This window comes from Puntigrus tetrazona, chromosome 16, assembly GCF_018831695.1.
Source record: "Puntigrus tetrazona isolate hp1 chromosome 16, ASM1883169v1, whole genome shotgun sequence".
Taxonomy (NCBI): Eukaryota; Metazoa; Chordata; class Actinopteri; order Cypriniformes; family Cyprinidae; genus Puntigrus; species Puntigrus tetrazona.
The window spans coordinates 18,881,304-18,898,749 of NC_056714.1; the positions used below are offsets into that span (position 1 = coordinate 18,881,304).

Below are 17,446 nucleotides of genomic sequence, written 5' to 3' on the forward strand. Positions count from 1 at the left end.
TAATCACAAAATATGTTTATTTTATAGCATTTTTGCTTTTTTACAACCGAACAAACACATGACTCCTTTATTCCTCTAAGCCAGGATACAGTTCTCTGGTGATTTTAGCATGCATGAATGATTTTACGCAAGTAAAATATATAGAAATATGGCCAGTGAGAAAAGAAAATGCAAATATGACCCCGTGGGTGTTTTACTACATCCAAAAATTAAATCATGTGAAATAGCTTTTCGCTCATTGCAGACTGTAAACATTATATAATATTGTCAAGCGTTTTGACATTTGACTGCTTTTTTATTTTGATGAAAGCATTAAAGCTGATATAGAAATCTTATTCTGTGGGGGAAAATTCATGGATCTCAGCGTATTAAAATGAGTAAAAAAAAAAAGCCTTTTGTTTGAAAGTTAGACATATTTTTCAAGATGCAGTGCTGTGTTTTACATTCTTTGATAATTTCATTAATATGTTTAAAAATAAAAAGATGTAATACTTCACCATGTGATAAAACAAGCCTTCTGATGTAAATGAAGCATAAAACACATTTTATTATTGTACTTATCTAGTCCAAACCGATAAGAACAACATAATAATAATAAATAATGTTTGTATGCAGTCAATTATATACTGAGCATTAGCCTTCATTAGGCTCCAGATGACAAATATCCATGAGGCAAAATAAACCAACTAATAAAACTTCCTAGCTAATTATTATTATATTAAGTAAGTTTTTGTCAGTCAGTCTCGACCCGCCTTCAGTTTCTCAGTCATCGTGTTATCATGCTTGGATCCTCCCAGGCACGGGGGGCTTTTGGCCAGGCTAGGGTTGCTGCTCCACTGCTGGGGCGTCTTAGCCTGGATGGCGAGGGCATGAACGCAGGTGCTGAGCTCCTCCCGCAGAGCCTCGTTCACAAGCCGGTGACGCTGCAAGAGCGAAAGACCCTCAAACTGAGGACTCACCACCAGAACTCTGAAGTGGGACTCCGAACCAGCAGGGACGGCGTGCATGTGACTCTCGTTCATGACCTCCAGGTGCTCAGGTTTGAGGGCCTGGGCCAGTTTGGTCCGTATTGTGGTCTCCACAGGACCCATGTGGGTCAGATGTCTGGTTGAGGCGAGGATGCAGGTGGAGGGACGCAGGCGGCGGAGAGCGCTGCACAGCATCAGGTGCAGGAACACATCCAAGGTCAGTCAGAAATATCTGTCAAGGAGTGATTTGTCGAGGTTGTTATTTGACACCCCAAAGATAATTTGTCTTGTTAAGGACTTGAGGACTAAAACTAGACAATGAAGCATTCTGTAAAATACTGAACATATATGATATTGAAGTCTGCCAATTCTATTCCTGTTTCTATTTTTATTATTGTAATTAGTGTTATAAACACACACACACACACACACACACACAAACATTTAAAATTCATTATTTACAAAATTTTAAGGAAAGAGCTAAATTTAGTACATTTCTCAGTAATCAAGTATAAGACTGATTCATGTGATTTTTTTAAAAAAGGATGGTTAATTATTTAGATTTTTTTTTAAAAAATAAATAAAGGGAAAGTTCAAAGTTTCAAGTTATTTAGAAAGTTAATGCATTATTTTTTTCAGCCTTTACTAAAGGTGATATTGATGATACTGGTGTAAATAAGGACACAAGAACAAGCTTTCGAGTGATTAACTATGTTAATAATATTCTTAAAATTTACAAACAACGAAGAAACACACACATATACATACATACATACATACATATATATACACATACACACACACAATATTTTTTTTAATTTCCCCCCACCATGTCAAAAATTAAACTACTATCCAAGAAACACTGGCATAAATAATTAAAAAAATTCACCAAATATGCTCAATTAATTTTTAAAGAAATTATGACATGATACGCTGTTGCTATGGTAACCTTATCTGACCTTTGTCAGCCCACGTCTATTTGGTGGCACGTGCAAAATAGTGCGGACTAAGGTGTTCAAACGTTGTCTATATATATATATATATATATATATATATATATATATATATATATATATATATATATATATATAGTAAATCGAAACAATGGTCTGTGCACCAGGTACACGTACCAATCTCATGGATCATGTTCTGAAAAAATTGTATATTTAAGCCGCAAACTTCATGCAGATTCATAAAACAGCCGAGATATTAGAAAAGACATATTGTAGATTTCGCTTCATCGCCGCTCCTTACAATATAACTTATTGCTCGGGTCTACATAAGCAAACAGCACAATAACAGGAAAATCTATGGTCAAATATGGTACCAATCTCTCTCACCTTTCGTCCCCGGTGTATTGTTTTTGTATTACACACAGGAAGCAATGCTTCTTCACTGTTTAGAAAGCGGAAGTCTGGAATGACATTACCGCCGCCTAACGGCCGCGTCAGGTACTAAGGGTCTCTTGGTAGCGCGTTACATAAACAACCTAGTTTTAAAAAAACGCAACACCTACAGGTTCGGCTACAAGTTAGTCAGCGCGCGCATTTTCATTTGGCGCCAAATAAACGTTCTACATAAATTAAACATAAATTAAAATTACATTAAAGTTCCAAAAAAATCCAGGTTAATGCGTTGATTCTAAACTGTACGCACTGTTCTGTAAGTTAACAGGTAAATACTGTAATATCATATTTTGTCATATCAGAAGTAGGCCTAGCTAGAGCCTGTTGAGGTTTGACAGCCCAAGAACAAATAGCTTTCTTAAGAACTTAATAACTAGATGCTTAAGCATTTTAAGTCTATAATCAAGAGATAAATCTTTCAGTCCTGTTCCAGTTATATTTTTTAAATTCTATATACAGAGACTCCATAACATACTGTAGGCTGGTACTGTAAGTCAGCAACATGACTAGATATTTATTTAATATTTTATAGCTATATTGTGGATTTATATATCAGAAGTAGTAAACAAAAATGCAATTGCTTATTTGTGTGATAAACCTCAATTTTGATTACATCTTAAAGCCCTGAAATAGGCATTTTTATGTATATGTTTTGTTGCTTTTACAAAAAAACAAAACAAAAAAAACTATTAAGCAAGCAGGCTATTTCTGTTTGCATGAAAACCAGATCTTGGAAATTTCTGCAAAACATTAATGTTTGTGATTCACTAGAAATGAACTCGGAACCACATTACGGAGAGTAAACAATTATAATTTTCTATGTATATATGTATATATGTTTGTCTGAGTGGTGCGTGAAGAACTCCAATCGTCTATTCAAGCATTATACCATTTGTTTATTATTTGTATGTATGTTTTAAATCCACCGAGGGACACTTTTAACTGCACAAGCGCAGTCCGATCCCCAGAATACGAGTCAAAAAACGCAAAGTAAATCTCTCACAAACTGTAATACAGAACCATTTTGGTAAGGATGGAATAGTCTCTATATTCAGCGATAATGTCAACATTTCCATTCTCATGTACAAAAAACAAATCACAAAATGAACAACATACAGTAGTACTCTATTTCTCATGTTCAACATTTTTATCTCGTTTTTTTTTATCTTTTTTTTGTCTGTTTGTTTTATTATTCCACATATTTATTCATTTACATACAAACATCTACAATCTCTACAGCACAGTACAATGATAAGGTGATAAACTCTCTGTCACATTTAAATTATGGCAATACATTGAAACTGACAAAAGCATCAGAAGACCTATGGTATATTTGTAGAGTACACGGATGTCGGGCCTGTCGTTTTCTTTCATCTGCTGTTTCATCAAATATGGCCAGCGGATATTTTAGTGTGCTTTCTTGCCCAATAGTTCGGGGGGCAGAGCGAACATGTTTACCACTTATTGCTTTGATTTCTTTTTGCACACAAGGTTGATTGTTGCTAAGTGAACACGTTTAGAAATACAAAAGACCCTGTAACAAAACCCAAAAGTCTTACGACCAGTACACAATCTTAAGTGAGGACCAAATCCAGGACTGCTTGTACACAGATAAGTCATAGCTTCACTGAGATTAGTTACTGTAATTCACAGCATACGACAGCAATTATGACATACTCGTTGTAATTCAATGGAGGGAACAACAGCTACACGTTGGAGATGTGAAGAACTGCGGGACTGTTTGGAAATGTTCTCGATGGGCCTTTTCGAAAGTGACATCAAAGAAGTTCAATATATGTATATATATATATATATATATATATATATATGGATGATTGGTTGTGCGTACAAACAATTATCTAGTTTACAGACCAACCTTATCTATAATAGTTATCATTTTCAAGCCTTTCCTGAATGGTAACCAGCTCGTTTTAAACATTTGCGAGAGCATGAAGTACGTCCCAGAAGAAGAAGACGCGTCTATAGCCTCAAAACTTGTGTTTTTATTACGTTCTCTTCCTGTTTGGATCGCCGCACCCTGCTAGAACGTCGGTGTGTCACGTTTTTTTTTTTGTCTGTGCCGTGATGCGAGATCTGCCAGTACAAACCGAGGAAGTAGAAAATATTTGGCAATTAAAGATGCGCACGGTCACACATGGCACACGTAAAGATTGTCACTACAGCGTCTGTGACACTACTTGCGACCGCTGGCCACGGCAGGGATGGCAGTTTCTCCAATTTTTGAACTACGCGACGCAGTGCCGCCCTCTCCAATTGAAATAGGCTGTAAGGCTGTCGTTTTAAAGAGCTTGGAAGTTACGGTTGTGCCTAAAATGAATCGTTTCGCGTTTGGTAACCGCTTTGGTCGAAGTATTTTTTAAATCTAAAAATGGTTGGTTGTATCGTGTGTCTACTCTGAGCACATAATATGGCTGCTATCCTACAAAATGGCAGTAAAGAACGTTGAGAATGACACCAAAAACAGTTTTCGTTTAAGCTCTGGCTGTGTTACGAGCGACAGGGCTGAAACACAGCTTCCAGCCAGGTCGGGTTTTGTCTTCTCTGATTTTTTTTTTGCATCGTTATCTGGTTATTTAACTAGTTTTCCACGATGGAGCTAGTATTAATTGTGCTTGGTAAAATGTAGCAGAATTGCTTGTCCTAATGGGATATCCTTGGTTTTTGCTTCATTTTTGAAATCCGTCGGGTTTTGACTCACGCTTCTTTTCGATGCTATATTCAGTCACTGCTACCAAGTCACCAAAGAATTGAACATCAGGTCAACAATGATACAGCAAAAAATTCACCCTGCATGTGGCACTACGTCTGTTTCTACAGATACTCAAAGTAAAAAATACTATAAAATCAAACTCTCTTAAACAGTTATAGAAATAAATACAAATATTCAGAGAACACTCAACATTTCACATGCAAGCACACGTACTTCCATACTTACACACATACCCACACACAGACGGATACCTCTGTTTCTTTACAAGAACACAAGAGAAAATGTGAAAGAGGGCGATTGTGTGTGCTGCAAATCAGTGTATTGACTTGTTCAGCCATTTTTTAATATATTTGCTTTGATAAAAAAAATTAAATCCCTTAATGAACAGATAAACTGTATATACATACATCAAATGGCATCTATCTAAGACATGTTGATACTAGTTCAACATTTGAACATGTAAATATCTTTTCATATATTTATATATATAATAATATATTGTATATTTAATAATAGTTTGAGTGTTCAAACAGACAGACTTGAATTACAGCTAATTTTTATATATTTATATTCAGTACATAATTTACACAATCATCAAAATAAAACTATTGTTTTTGACAGTTTCATCAAATCACATTGTGCTTCATTTGTTCATTTTTTCCTTTAGTTTTTTTCTTGCGTGTTCGGGTGGATTTCTTGTATGAAAACCGGGGCGAATGTAACGTTTGTCTCACATTCAAAACAGCTCCGTGGATCTCAGTAGGAACACAAACCCCCCCGGGACGAAGTATGATAGTAGCATAAAACAACGCAAAATATGAATAATGGCGTACTAAACCATACAAATGACAACCCATCGTGTCACTTATCTCATATTTTAAATCATGTCCTAAGAACCACAGGTAGAGTAACGTAATACAGTGCACTTTCATCAGTTATGTTTACTATCTTCGAGCATATTCTTACGAATCGCCACGCTTCATCGCATGCACAGCACCATCGATTATCAGACGTTTTGAAGGAACAACCAAATTTGAATTCTGAAAACCAAAAATGAGTGAACCACTGTCTATAAATAATTTGACGTCAGTGTTAATGCATTAAAACATTTAAAAAGTGAGGAGTGCTTGAGCCGGTGTTGCAGACAATTGCGGCATCTCGCACTTTTTACGTTTTTGGGACACGACGGACTAGAGTAAAGCAATAACAATAACCATCACCAGCACCACTAGATCAACACTGTCCATTCACACATATCTACCTACAGATTTCACGGGTCCTCAGTGATGGTTTTCAAATCACGTCATGATGGCTCGGATGAAGATTTAAAGGGAAAGTCAAAATGAACATGTTAAATTTCGCATTCATTCCATAACGCAAAGCTGGAATGTGTTTAACATGGCAGTTTTTCTACACATACACACACACACACACACAGGGTTTCCGATATTCCTGTGAGACACCAGCAGGGAACATATCTATACATGTAGATCTGAATGAAATCAAATTCAATTGGATGAAATAATAATGGTAATACGATTGCACATATTGGAGGAATGAAGATATCTGTAAATGCGGGATTTGTTTTGGCTGCTTCCAGCATTGCTCGCTCACGGACGGGGTCAAACTCGAACGCCGGCACCTGCATGCTGGAACGCTGCACTATTGGAGCACCTGACCGCGAGTCTCGGGAAGCTTGAGAGCCAAGAAGCTTCCGGCTGCCAGAGCCCCTGACGCGAAGAGGATGGGCACCGCTTTGGTGATGCCCACGAACGACTGGAAGATGCTGATACCCAGAACCGCAGCTAACTTACAGAGGGCGTTTAGAAAGCCGAAGGCTGTAGTTCTGTGGGAAAGAAGAAAAAGATTAAAAACGTCATAAACTGGATCTGTCTCTTACGTTCACCAATGCTCTATTTATTGCTCAGTAACATTATGAAGCATCATTAAAATTATTTTTTGTGCCTATATTGCATATATTATAATATGTAATTTATGCCTGCGATACAAAAATGACTTTAGAGCATCATTACTCAAGTCTTAAGTGTCACATAATCCTTCAAAAATCATTTTGCACTTATGTTGCTGAAGGTTCCACAAAGAGGCTTTAACAACCATGGAACCTTTTCTTCACAGAAAAACAAGATTCTAAAGAGAACTTTTCACTAAAAACAGTTTGTAATATGCTAAATAAACATTTGGTATAATTATGAATGTTGAAATCAGTTGTTCTACTAAACGTTTTTGTTGAAGGGGATACATTTTTCCAGAAAGTTTTGCAAAATTAAACGTTTGTGATCTTTTATTATATATATATAAATATCAAATATATCTCAAAAGAAGCTTGTCCTACTGGCAAAAGTACTGTCATCCATTAATGTACAAATTTGTATTATATAACATTTTGAATCAGCACACAAAGTCAGATCAAACTATGGTAAAAATTTAGTTTTGTCACTTAATCCTTTCTGGTTCTCACCCCTCCACATGTCTAAAAAACATCAGTTGTTCAGCGATTGAACTCTTAGGGGTGCTAAAGAGCATGTATTTTTAAGCAGGCACTGTCAACATATTTTTTTTTTTTAGAAATAATGCATAGCACTTTGTGGCAGAACCGCCAAGACTTCATTCATTTTGACTGAGAATTTTTAGATATGCCCTACATTATGATGTATTTGATCTGCACTGCGGTGGAAATGCAGCACAGAATTACCGACATACATTTGATCTACTAATCTTTCTAACCATTTTACACAGCATGAAAACGTTATCGTTAAAGGAGAAGATAATCTTGCTTTTGTTCAATTCCTTTACATTCCAATTGCGATAGATGCTCAGCAGTCACAGAAACGTGAGCTTGGCCTACCTCTTGTCCGAGGGGTACAGCTCCACTGTTAGCACATCCAGGGCATTCCACGAGGCAATGCTGATGCCCCCGAATAGACAGAGCAAGGCGATCATAGCAGATTCACTGTTTCCAAATGACAGGAAGAAGCAGCTGACGCAGGAAATCACACTGGAACCCGCTGCACCAGAAGACAAAGAGTGAGAATTATCATTATTATCGCTATTTTAAAGAATTCATACTAATCTGAGCTCCAAAGGCTATTCGGGGACTCGTGCGACTTGTTTTTCTTACCCAGCATTCTTAGACGTCCGATCTTGTCCATGAGCAGGGCAGACACGATGTTCCCGGGCAGGACAGCAAGTGTGCCGAGGAAGCTGACGAAATAGATCATGTATGCGTTGTTCTCATCGCTGAAATCCAGCATACAGCCCTCTTTGTTATGCAGAAAAGTGCTGTTGATGAGTTTGCTGTTGATCAGCCGGTACTTGAACAAGTCTAGAAACAGATGAGGACTCATGTTAACCAATGAGGGAGTGATTATTACGCCATTACACCAGTTTAAGTGTGCAGCCGTTTCTAGGTCAAACTGCTGTGATACTTAATACGTCCTCTTTTTTTCTGGACATGTAGATGCCAGGACTTTTAAATTGCCAAGTTTTGGCTTTGTTCTCCTATTGACGAGCACCCTACAGTCAAACATTGCATGTAAGTATCTTTGCATTGCTTTGACCGTTCTCTGTAGATCCCATATTATTGCATCGATTATGTACAATGCCTGCATGCTATTGGTCAAACTACTTTTCAGTCATTACCTTCAGCAAAAAGGCAGGTAAAAGCCAAAGCTGGGCTTTTAAGACAACTTAGAAATCATAGCCAAGATTTGATGTAAAGAGGATGTATGGTCAGCCTAGAATCAATGGACATCTTTATGCATGTGGTCTTAATGCACTGAGCATCTTCAAGATGCACAAGACAGACACCAACTGCATTGCCTCCATAATAAAGCTGTCTACTGCCTTCAAACAGTCATTCACACAGGATATGGATACTAAGTCATTGCCATCTTGGAATAAATTATTCACTTAAACTTTTGAAAAACAGCATGCCTATAATGCATGGCAGGGGACCCAAAAAAAGACAATTCAGGAACACAAAAGAATATATTTTGAAGAATGCTCGTAACCAACAGCTTTGGGTCCTGTTGACTTCTATAGTGTGTACTAAAAACAAGATGGAAGTCAATGCAACGTTTTACAGAAAAAAGAAATGCATACAGGTTTCAAATGACTTGAGGATGAGTAAATTATGACAGCAAATTATCTAATGTTTTGGACAAAAGCATCTGCAAATGCATTTACGTAAACATTAAAATGCTGTCTATATAGGCGGTGTCCTAGGTTTTGGAACAGAGCCTTTGTTGCTTAGCCTCATCATTTATTTGCAAGCTGCTCAGGAAAACAATCACAAACGCCCAGCATGACTGAATCGGGAAAAGCAGATTGTCATTCCTTCACAGACAGGCAGAGGAAGAATCTGAGCTGGTGTTGCTAGGATACCTGAAACACTTTCAATGCATGTAATAGCTCTAGAAACAGGAGCCATTTTAACTGAAGAAAAACATGTCCTACGAGTGTCTTCTTATAAAGGATCAAAGCTTTCAACGACTACTAAAAGCTGTTGAATGCCAAGGCTATATATATATATTTTTTTATACCCAGAAGGGTGAAACCTGTGCTTTTCTCACCTGTGTTGTAGAAGAGGGTGGAGATGAAGGTGCAGTTTTTGAAGAAGGTGTTGCTTGACGTGATATCCTCAAAGTAGCATTCCTCAAACAGGGAGTCTTCAAATACCATAGACTTCATCTTCAGATTCAAGAACCTTTAATGACAAAAAGCAAACTTTCCCTAAGAAATTTGCATCGCTTAGAGGTATTCAGAATTCCTTTAGCTTCTACAAAGTGGCCCAAAAACAAATAATCGCAGAAAACACATTTTGTTTGTTCAGTGGTAAACACGAAGAATTACACATAAAACATGAATATTAAGCACCAAAACAATAAAACTGCAAATATAAACCATCAAGATAATTACTGAGAGGCAATAAGAATAAATCTACACATTACTGGGGTGTTTTGCTGAGGAGAACAATGAGAAACCAAAGGAAAACATCTGAATGGGATATAATGCGTAATCTCAAAGATAATTCCTATTTGATTTTTGTTGTGCATGTCGAGACAAATTTGCATTTAGACTTCATTGAAGGTCATGAAATTAAAACAGCATTGTAACTAAACTAAAAGCATTAGCCGATAAGAGCTCGTATATGAAACAACATTTCTGATTAGCTGAACATAAACTAGATTTGTGGGAAAGACTTTAGTTGAAGTGGAACAGCTGTTCATAATTGGGACACATTATTCAAATAAAACTGTAGGACACTGGCTGATTAATGGTTTCATAGAGAGGCTGGAGGGTGATCCCACTATCACAGGCTTCACATGAAAGCTTCTGAGGGACACTTGCTCTGTTACAAACTCTAGTGAGCCGCCAACTATAAAATGTATTTCTCTCAACTCTTCTTCCATCGCACGGTTTTTAGCGACACGCTCCAAGATTGTCTTTCTAAAAAATATATACATACTGTGTGATCAAGTTTGTTATTGTAACTAAGTACTATTTACTGTTTACTATTTTCATATATATTTTTATATTTGGGTCAAAGACTTTAAGATATCTGCGTCAAAAGTATTTTTTAAGTCCAAAGAAATAACTTTAAATGTAAGTAAAGTGTCTGCTTTTAAGGTTTCAAATAAGTTTTTGGAGATTAAAATGAAAAAAATAATGTTAGTTTGTCATTCAGTGTAACACAATATTTATATAAAAATATAAAAATAATACATAAAATATATAAAAATAAGGAATACTCATTTAAAATAAATAATAAAAATAATAATAATAATAATAATAATAATAATAATAATAATAATACAAATAAAACCTAGGATAGTGGCAAATAAAAAAAAAAGGTTAAATTATAACTAACCAGTATTTAGGGTCAAAGTGATAAATCTTTTAAATCTATCGGGGAAATGTGAGATATTACATATACAATTATAATTAATTTAAACAGAAAAATCTTTTGTAAAAAAGTTAAAAAAAAATTATAAAGCTAAAATATAATTATTAGATGAAAAACCTACTGAAAAGTACTAAAAAGTTCTAAAATTACAAAACACTATACAGAAATATATACTATATATTATATTATATTAATATTTTAAATGTAAATGACAAAAAATGTAAACAGAATATATATATATATATATATATATATATATATATATATATATATATATAGTATATATTCTGTTACATTTGTCATTTACATTATAATATAATGTAAATATATAATATAATATATAGTATATATATCTCTAAGAAGGCTCTAGGGCACAAATAAAAAAATAAACAATGACATGCTCAAAAAATAAGGTTGTCGTGTCATTATCTCACACTTAAATTGCGTTTCATCTGGAATATGCCTTTAAAAAAACAAGCAAATGTCACAACACAATTCACCTTTCGCAGAAAGGTCAGGCCTATTTAGTGAAACACGTCTGGCATGTTGCCTGTGAGCAGTGCTTACTTGTTGTTGAAGTACTCTCCATTCCGGTGGATCTGGTTCTCCAGGGTGAAGTTAAAGGTCACATGCTCCACTTTCTCTTTGATGAAGACCTTTGTGCGAGAGGAGTACTCTTGTTTCTGCAGGTATTTGATCATGTCAGGGAACCAAACAGTCAGCCCGTAGTAGCTGGAGACAGAGCAACAGGACATGAAACGATGCAGAGATGCATTCAGACAGTAGGATAGGTTGGAAAATGCATGTAGTTCAGGGCTGTTTACCTGAAGGACATGGAAAACCACACGGCCATCATCATGTAGGTGATCCTCCGGTACTCTGGATTAAACACTGTCAGGAAGTTGCCCCACACCTGGAAACCCAAAATAAAGCATTTTATTTGAGTCCGATGTACTATAGACACAGTGTTTGTAATTTATGGAAACCAATATTTCAAATTAATATAAATGTTGGAAACAGTTGCTGCTTAGTGTTATTTCATTATTATTAATAAAAAAAATGTTATGTTCAATTTTGCACTCATTTGTCATATTTATTAGTTTTTGTTATTTCTAAAATATATATTTTTTATTTCAGTTGTAGTTTAGTTTTTTTTTTACTTGTATTTATTTCCAGTTAGTAATTTTAGAGCTTCAATATAAAATTATTTTAGTTAGCTGTCAAAAAGCGCTGCTATTTAGTTCTTCATTTAATATTTTATCATTATTATTTTTATTTAGTTTTTAGGTTAACAAAATAATTGTAATATTTTTAGCCCTAGTGTTGCTTATAATATTTTTGTGTTAATTTTTGTGTCTCTTTTTATTATTTAATGCGTGCTTGCTTGCTGAAAGCCTCAATGCAAAAAACAACAACTTACTGACCCCAAATGTTTGAGCAGTAGTGTGCAAAGAAATTATGATGTTTTGATGCAAGAAACTTCCGAATTATATCAAATTAAATGTGCGAAAGAATAGAATATGTCCTCTGTAGATCAACTGAGGTGCAACATTTCATCTGGTTGTTTGAGTGATTTTTGCGGTGTTTCTACCTGATGGAAGAGGTTGGTCAGCTTGATCCTCCAGCGCTGATGCCAGGCTGTGGCCTCTCCACCCATATCCACCAGCTCATCCATCTGTTTCACCGTCTTAATAGTGGTGACCTGAGGATTTCACAGGGTGCTTCAAAACGTGCCTTCATACTTTACTACTATTCTGTTTTGTGTGGTTAATTGGTAGGAATCTGTTTATTAATAGCCTATTTCAACTGCAGCGTACTTGGCAATGACAAGTGAACCATGAACCAACAAGATTAAGATTTACACTTCTAGTGACTGCACACTTTAAAAGCGTCCATAATACCATAAGCTCCCAAAATAATACTAAAAAAATTACATTATCGACCATCATCAAATGTGCGTGAAAGCCAGTTTAACTCCAGTTCAGCCAGATAAATGGAAACCCATTAGCTTGCCTGCATAATTCATTTCTAATTCACACTGAGAAAGCAATATTCCCACAGACCGCTTCTGTTCTAATGTTACTGTTCTTTGTGCCGGTGAATCTAGCAGTACTCACAGAGAACACCCTCTCCGGGTAGCCCTTGGCCCTCATGTTGGTGTCATGGACCTGCTTCAGGATCATCCAAGCTTCATCATGTTTCCCGTTCTGTTTAACACACGTCGCAGCATCTTTCATTTAGGGATTGTTCTGCGCTTCTGCCTACAGCATGAAGCAAAAAAACTGCTTGTGGGACATCGCTAACCTCTAGGAAGAAGCGTGGGCTCTCCGGCATGGTGGTCAGCGCTGCGATAGCGGCGACGGACGGGAACGCACACACCAGCACAAACACTCGCCAGCTGTGAAACTGGTAGGCCGAGCCCATCTGGAAACTCCAGCCTGGTTAAAGGGAAAGGCCATATATTATTGGTCGCAACGAATCAGGTGCAGACACAAACTTTTCCATTAAGGGGTAACATTTCCCCACTGGAACTGATGTCGAGGGGCATTTTTTATCTTTGCATTGTATTCTTAATTAATCCAATCAATCAGATTATTATGTTGTCATCCATCAACAAAATCGTATTAACATCTAAAATAAGTGAAAGGCGACATGGCATTTACAGCAAGTTTAAAGATTTATGTATATTTTTGCTGGTAAATATGCTATGAGATTATTTAATTTGTAATTGCCTCAAAAGTACATAACCAATAAAAAAAGGGACCTAAATTTAATGTCTTTTCATGCATTTTCACATTTTAACAAAATTATGCTTAAATATGCTGGATCGTTTTTTTTGTGTGATTATGTGATACAATCATTTACAAAGTTCAAATAACTAAAAGATTTTATTCAAATAAAAAAAATTATTTTATTTTATTTATTACTGAATCAACCTATTTTTAAAGTATTTTAGTATGCATCAACAAAATTAAATTTAAGGGTCAGTTCAGGGTCTCTTCAATATAACACAGGTTACCACTTTTTACACTGCTTTATAAGTTTAGTGCACAAATAACATAATTAAGTCATCACCCAAGCCACACCTGAGATAGTTTGTGTGCAGGCTTACTTTGACAATATGGCAAAAAAACAAAAAACGTGACTGACATTGCTGGTATTCATAGCAAGCAGGCTTTTAAAATCACGTCACACTTTTTAAGATAAGCTGATGAGATTTACAACCACTTTTCGAACTGCTTCTAAATCCTTTATTGATCATCACATGACACGATAATTGGTAGAATTACTTTCGGTGACATCTGGATCTTAAGTTACTGGTTCATTCCCCTCCAGAGTAATCTGAGGTTAAGTGTCCTGCTCAAGGGCACAGTTGTGATAGTTAATGGATCTACAAGCTTTCGGCTACCGGCTGAGATCAATTAACCGTTAAGCTACAGAACGCCACCCAAACAATGTGAGCGTGATGGTTACCGTAGTGGGGAATGATGGCCCAGGCCATGGCAGCAGCGTAGATGCCTCCAATCATCCAGAACATGCAGAGCCAGCTCAAGTGCTCACCGCGCTTCTCTTGAGCCAGAAACTCAGAGTAATACGAGAACACAATGGGAATGGAGCCACCGATCCTGCAGAAACAAACACAGAGGGACTCCGTTATTAGGGTAGTGTGCATCGTTCGTTCAAAATTGAATATCTTATTTAAAATTCAACATGAATATTTTGTGCACAATTAGCATTTTTTTTTATTTAAATTGAGCTAGTAAAATAGAAATGAAATGAAACTTAAAATAAGGTATTACTATTAGAAATAATACATTATAACCAATTACGGCTTAATTCTGGGTATTTCTAGAATCATTAGATCATATGTGTATTAATAACTGGTGTTTAAAATGCCACCTACAGAAATTGTACTATATATATATATATATATATATATATATATATATATATATATATATATATATATATATATATATATATATATATATATATATATATATATATATATATATATATATATATATATATATATATATATATATATATATATATATATATATATACTGTATATATATAATATGTTATTCAGCATATTTCATAATACGTTCATAATATATGCTGAAAACAATTGGTATGCAACTCACTTTAGTCAGATTTGCTAGTTCTGAAACAATTTTTGCATGCTCTAATTTATGTGAACTATTTTGCATTTTGATTCAAATTCTGAAAAGTCATATTCAACGTATCTGAATGGGAGCCCAATTTTGCCCAACCTTATCTGTTTTGTTTTTAAATATAATAAATGTAAAGGTGACCGTAGGTGGTGTGAACTGTGCATTTACCCCACACCGGAGAGCAGACGGCAGAAGAGGAAGGAGCTGTATCCTTGGACAAAGGAGGAGAAGAAAGCGAAGACACTGTTGATGGAGAGAGAGATAAGAAGAGTCTGTCTGCGGCCGATTCTGTCAGCCAGACCTCCCCACACGAAGGCACCCACCATCATACCCAGATACACAATTAGACCTGCGAGAGAAAGACACAGAGAGACGGGCGGATCAATAACTATACCAATCGGGACGCTCCACGCAGACAGTAAATCAAAGTGACCGATAGGGCAGTATGCTGGGCAAAATGACATTTCTGGAACTGGAGCCAAAATACGATTAAAATGTCAAAGCTGCGCTTCCTTTATAGAAGCGAACATTTCTATTGTTTTGTGCCTGAGAGCTCAAATTCATTTAGCCCTTTTGTTCGTGTGCGAGGACGTGTTGAATTCACACTGACGGCTCTTTCACAGCTCCAGCACCGGCTGGTCACGTGAGCGCGGGTGTGAACACAGACGGGCGGAAGCCGGCAGCACCGCAGCAGACTGGCACCGCTGCCACCGCAAACAGAACGAGGGAATCTTCCATATAAATGACCCAAGGAAAATGATATTGCTCTTTCACATCCGATTAACTTCGTTTCACACCTTGGCTCTTGTTGGTTCAGCTAGTTAAGCATCTGAAAACACAATGGCTCTGTTCCAAAACCTAGTGAGCTCCATAATATTTTCAGAAACACACACATTAGATAGAGATTTGTTATATTATATAGTCTATATTAGTTTAAGTTTAGTCTGTTAAGTTATGTGTGTGTGTTTCTATATATATATACACACACAAATATATATATTTAAGATGGTTAATTCCATTCATGATACAGCACGGCTGTTCTGTGTTTCACTAAGCAACACTCTTAGAATATATATATATATATATATATATATATATATATATATATATATATATATATATATATACACCCACACACACACACACATTTGTAGGAATAGTTAAAATATCTTCTAAATTTGGAAAGTATATATTTTTATTCTATATATATATATATAAAACAGTAAAATGCCTCATTAAATTTTAATATATTGTTAATATATATATATATATATATATATATATATATATATATATATATATATATATATACTATATATATATATATATATACTGTATATATATATATATATACTGTATATATATATATATATACTATATATATATATATATATATACTGTATATATATATATATACTGTATATATATATATATATATATATATATATATATATATATATATATATATATATATATATATATATATATATATATATATGATATATATATACAGTATATGTTTTTTTGTTTGTTTTTTTGGCCAGATGGATTTTAAATGTGAAAAAACAAATATTTTCTTGAATTTATAGCCTATATATTCATCATATTGGGTTTTGGCAAAAACTACAGCATTAAAATAATCTCTTACAATGTTATGATTATATATAAACCGGGTAAGATTTTCAACAATATTGGACTACATTTAGTAATAGAATGAATTGCATTTACAAACATTTCTCTTGTTTTCACCATCAGGACCAACAGCTATACACTGATGAGCATCTGTGCTGGTGTCTGGTGTTTCTGCAGGATCTGCTGGTGTTTGAGACAGTGCTGCGAATGTTGAAGAAGCATTAAAGTTGACTTTGTGAGGCAGCTGTCAGCACTACTTTTCTCTCACCTTGGCCTCATAATAGGCCACTATGGCAGACAGCCGTGATGATGAGCCTTGATAGGCATCACTGCAATGCAGCACAGGGGTCTGTTATCTCAACCCCTCCTCTCCGGGGCCCTTCGGCTTACACTGCACAAACCCTGCACAGGACATGCCTGCGGCTCTGAGCACCACCTGACTGAAACGCGGTGTCCACCGGGCAGTGTGTGAGCAGAGAGGAGCAGACTTAAATACGACAAGACTGCTGTCTTATTAACAGCATGGTAAAGGTGAATCTGTCAAACATTTACCGGCAAAAATACTGTTACTTGAAGCCATTATATATAAAAGCTTAATTACATGA

The 17,446-nt window shown here is 35.6% G+C and overlaps 2 protein-coding genes across 3 annotated transcripts in view; both read right to left on the bottom strand.

Annotated features, from left to right (window-relative positions):
* Nucleotides 1–523: 523 nt before the first annotated feature.
* Nucleotides 524–2,394, bottom strand: bola1 (bolA family member 1). Of its 2 annotated transcripts, none has more exons than XM_043260189.1 (2): nt 2,309–2,394; nt 524–1,200 (listed from the first exon to the last, which is right to left on the bottom strand). In XM_043260189.1, exon 2 carries the CDS (start codon nt 1,161–1,163, stop codon nt 738–740), a length of 426 nt encoding a protein of 141 aa, XP_043116124.1. In that variant the 5' UTR covers nt 1,164–1,200; nt 2,309–2,394; the 3' UTR covers nt 524–737. The 2 variants fall into 2 exon arrangements, with proteins under 2 accessions (XP_043116124.1, XP_043116126.1); XM_043260191.1 differs by lacking the exon at nt 2,309–2,394 and adding an exon at nt 2,099–2,249.
* Nucleotides 2,395–3,249: 855 nt separating this feature from the next.
* sv2a (synaptic vesicle glycoprotein 2A) overlaps nt 3,250–17,446 on the bottom strand; it is a 31,904-nt gene continuing 17,707 nt past the window's right edge. Inside the window, exons 3-13 of the mRNA XM_043261722.1 lie at nt 15,378–15,558; nt 14,506–14,657; nt 13,336–13,469; nt 13,149–13,238; nt 12,623–12,733; nt 11,856–11,944; nt 11,599–11,763; nt 9,698–9,831; nt 8,245–8,448; nt 7,972–8,131; nt 3,250–6,951 (exon numbers count right to left, since the gene is read on the bottom strand). Coding sequence (XP_043117657.1) covers nt 6,768–6,951; nt 7,972–8,131; nt 8,245–8,448; nt 9,698–9,831; nt 11,599–11,763; nt 11,856–11,944; nt 12,623–12,733; nt 13,149–13,238; nt 13,336–13,469; nt 14,506–14,657; nt 15,378–15,558 — 1,604 coding nt within the window. The 3' untranslated portion in view covers nt 3,250–6,767. The remainder of the gene's footprint in view (nt 6,952–7,971; nt 8,132–8,244; nt 8,449–9,697; nt 9,832–11,598; nt 11,764–11,855; nt 11,945–12,622; nt 12,734–13,148; nt 13,239–13,335; nt 13,470–14,505; nt 14,658–15,377; nt 15,559–17,446) is intronic.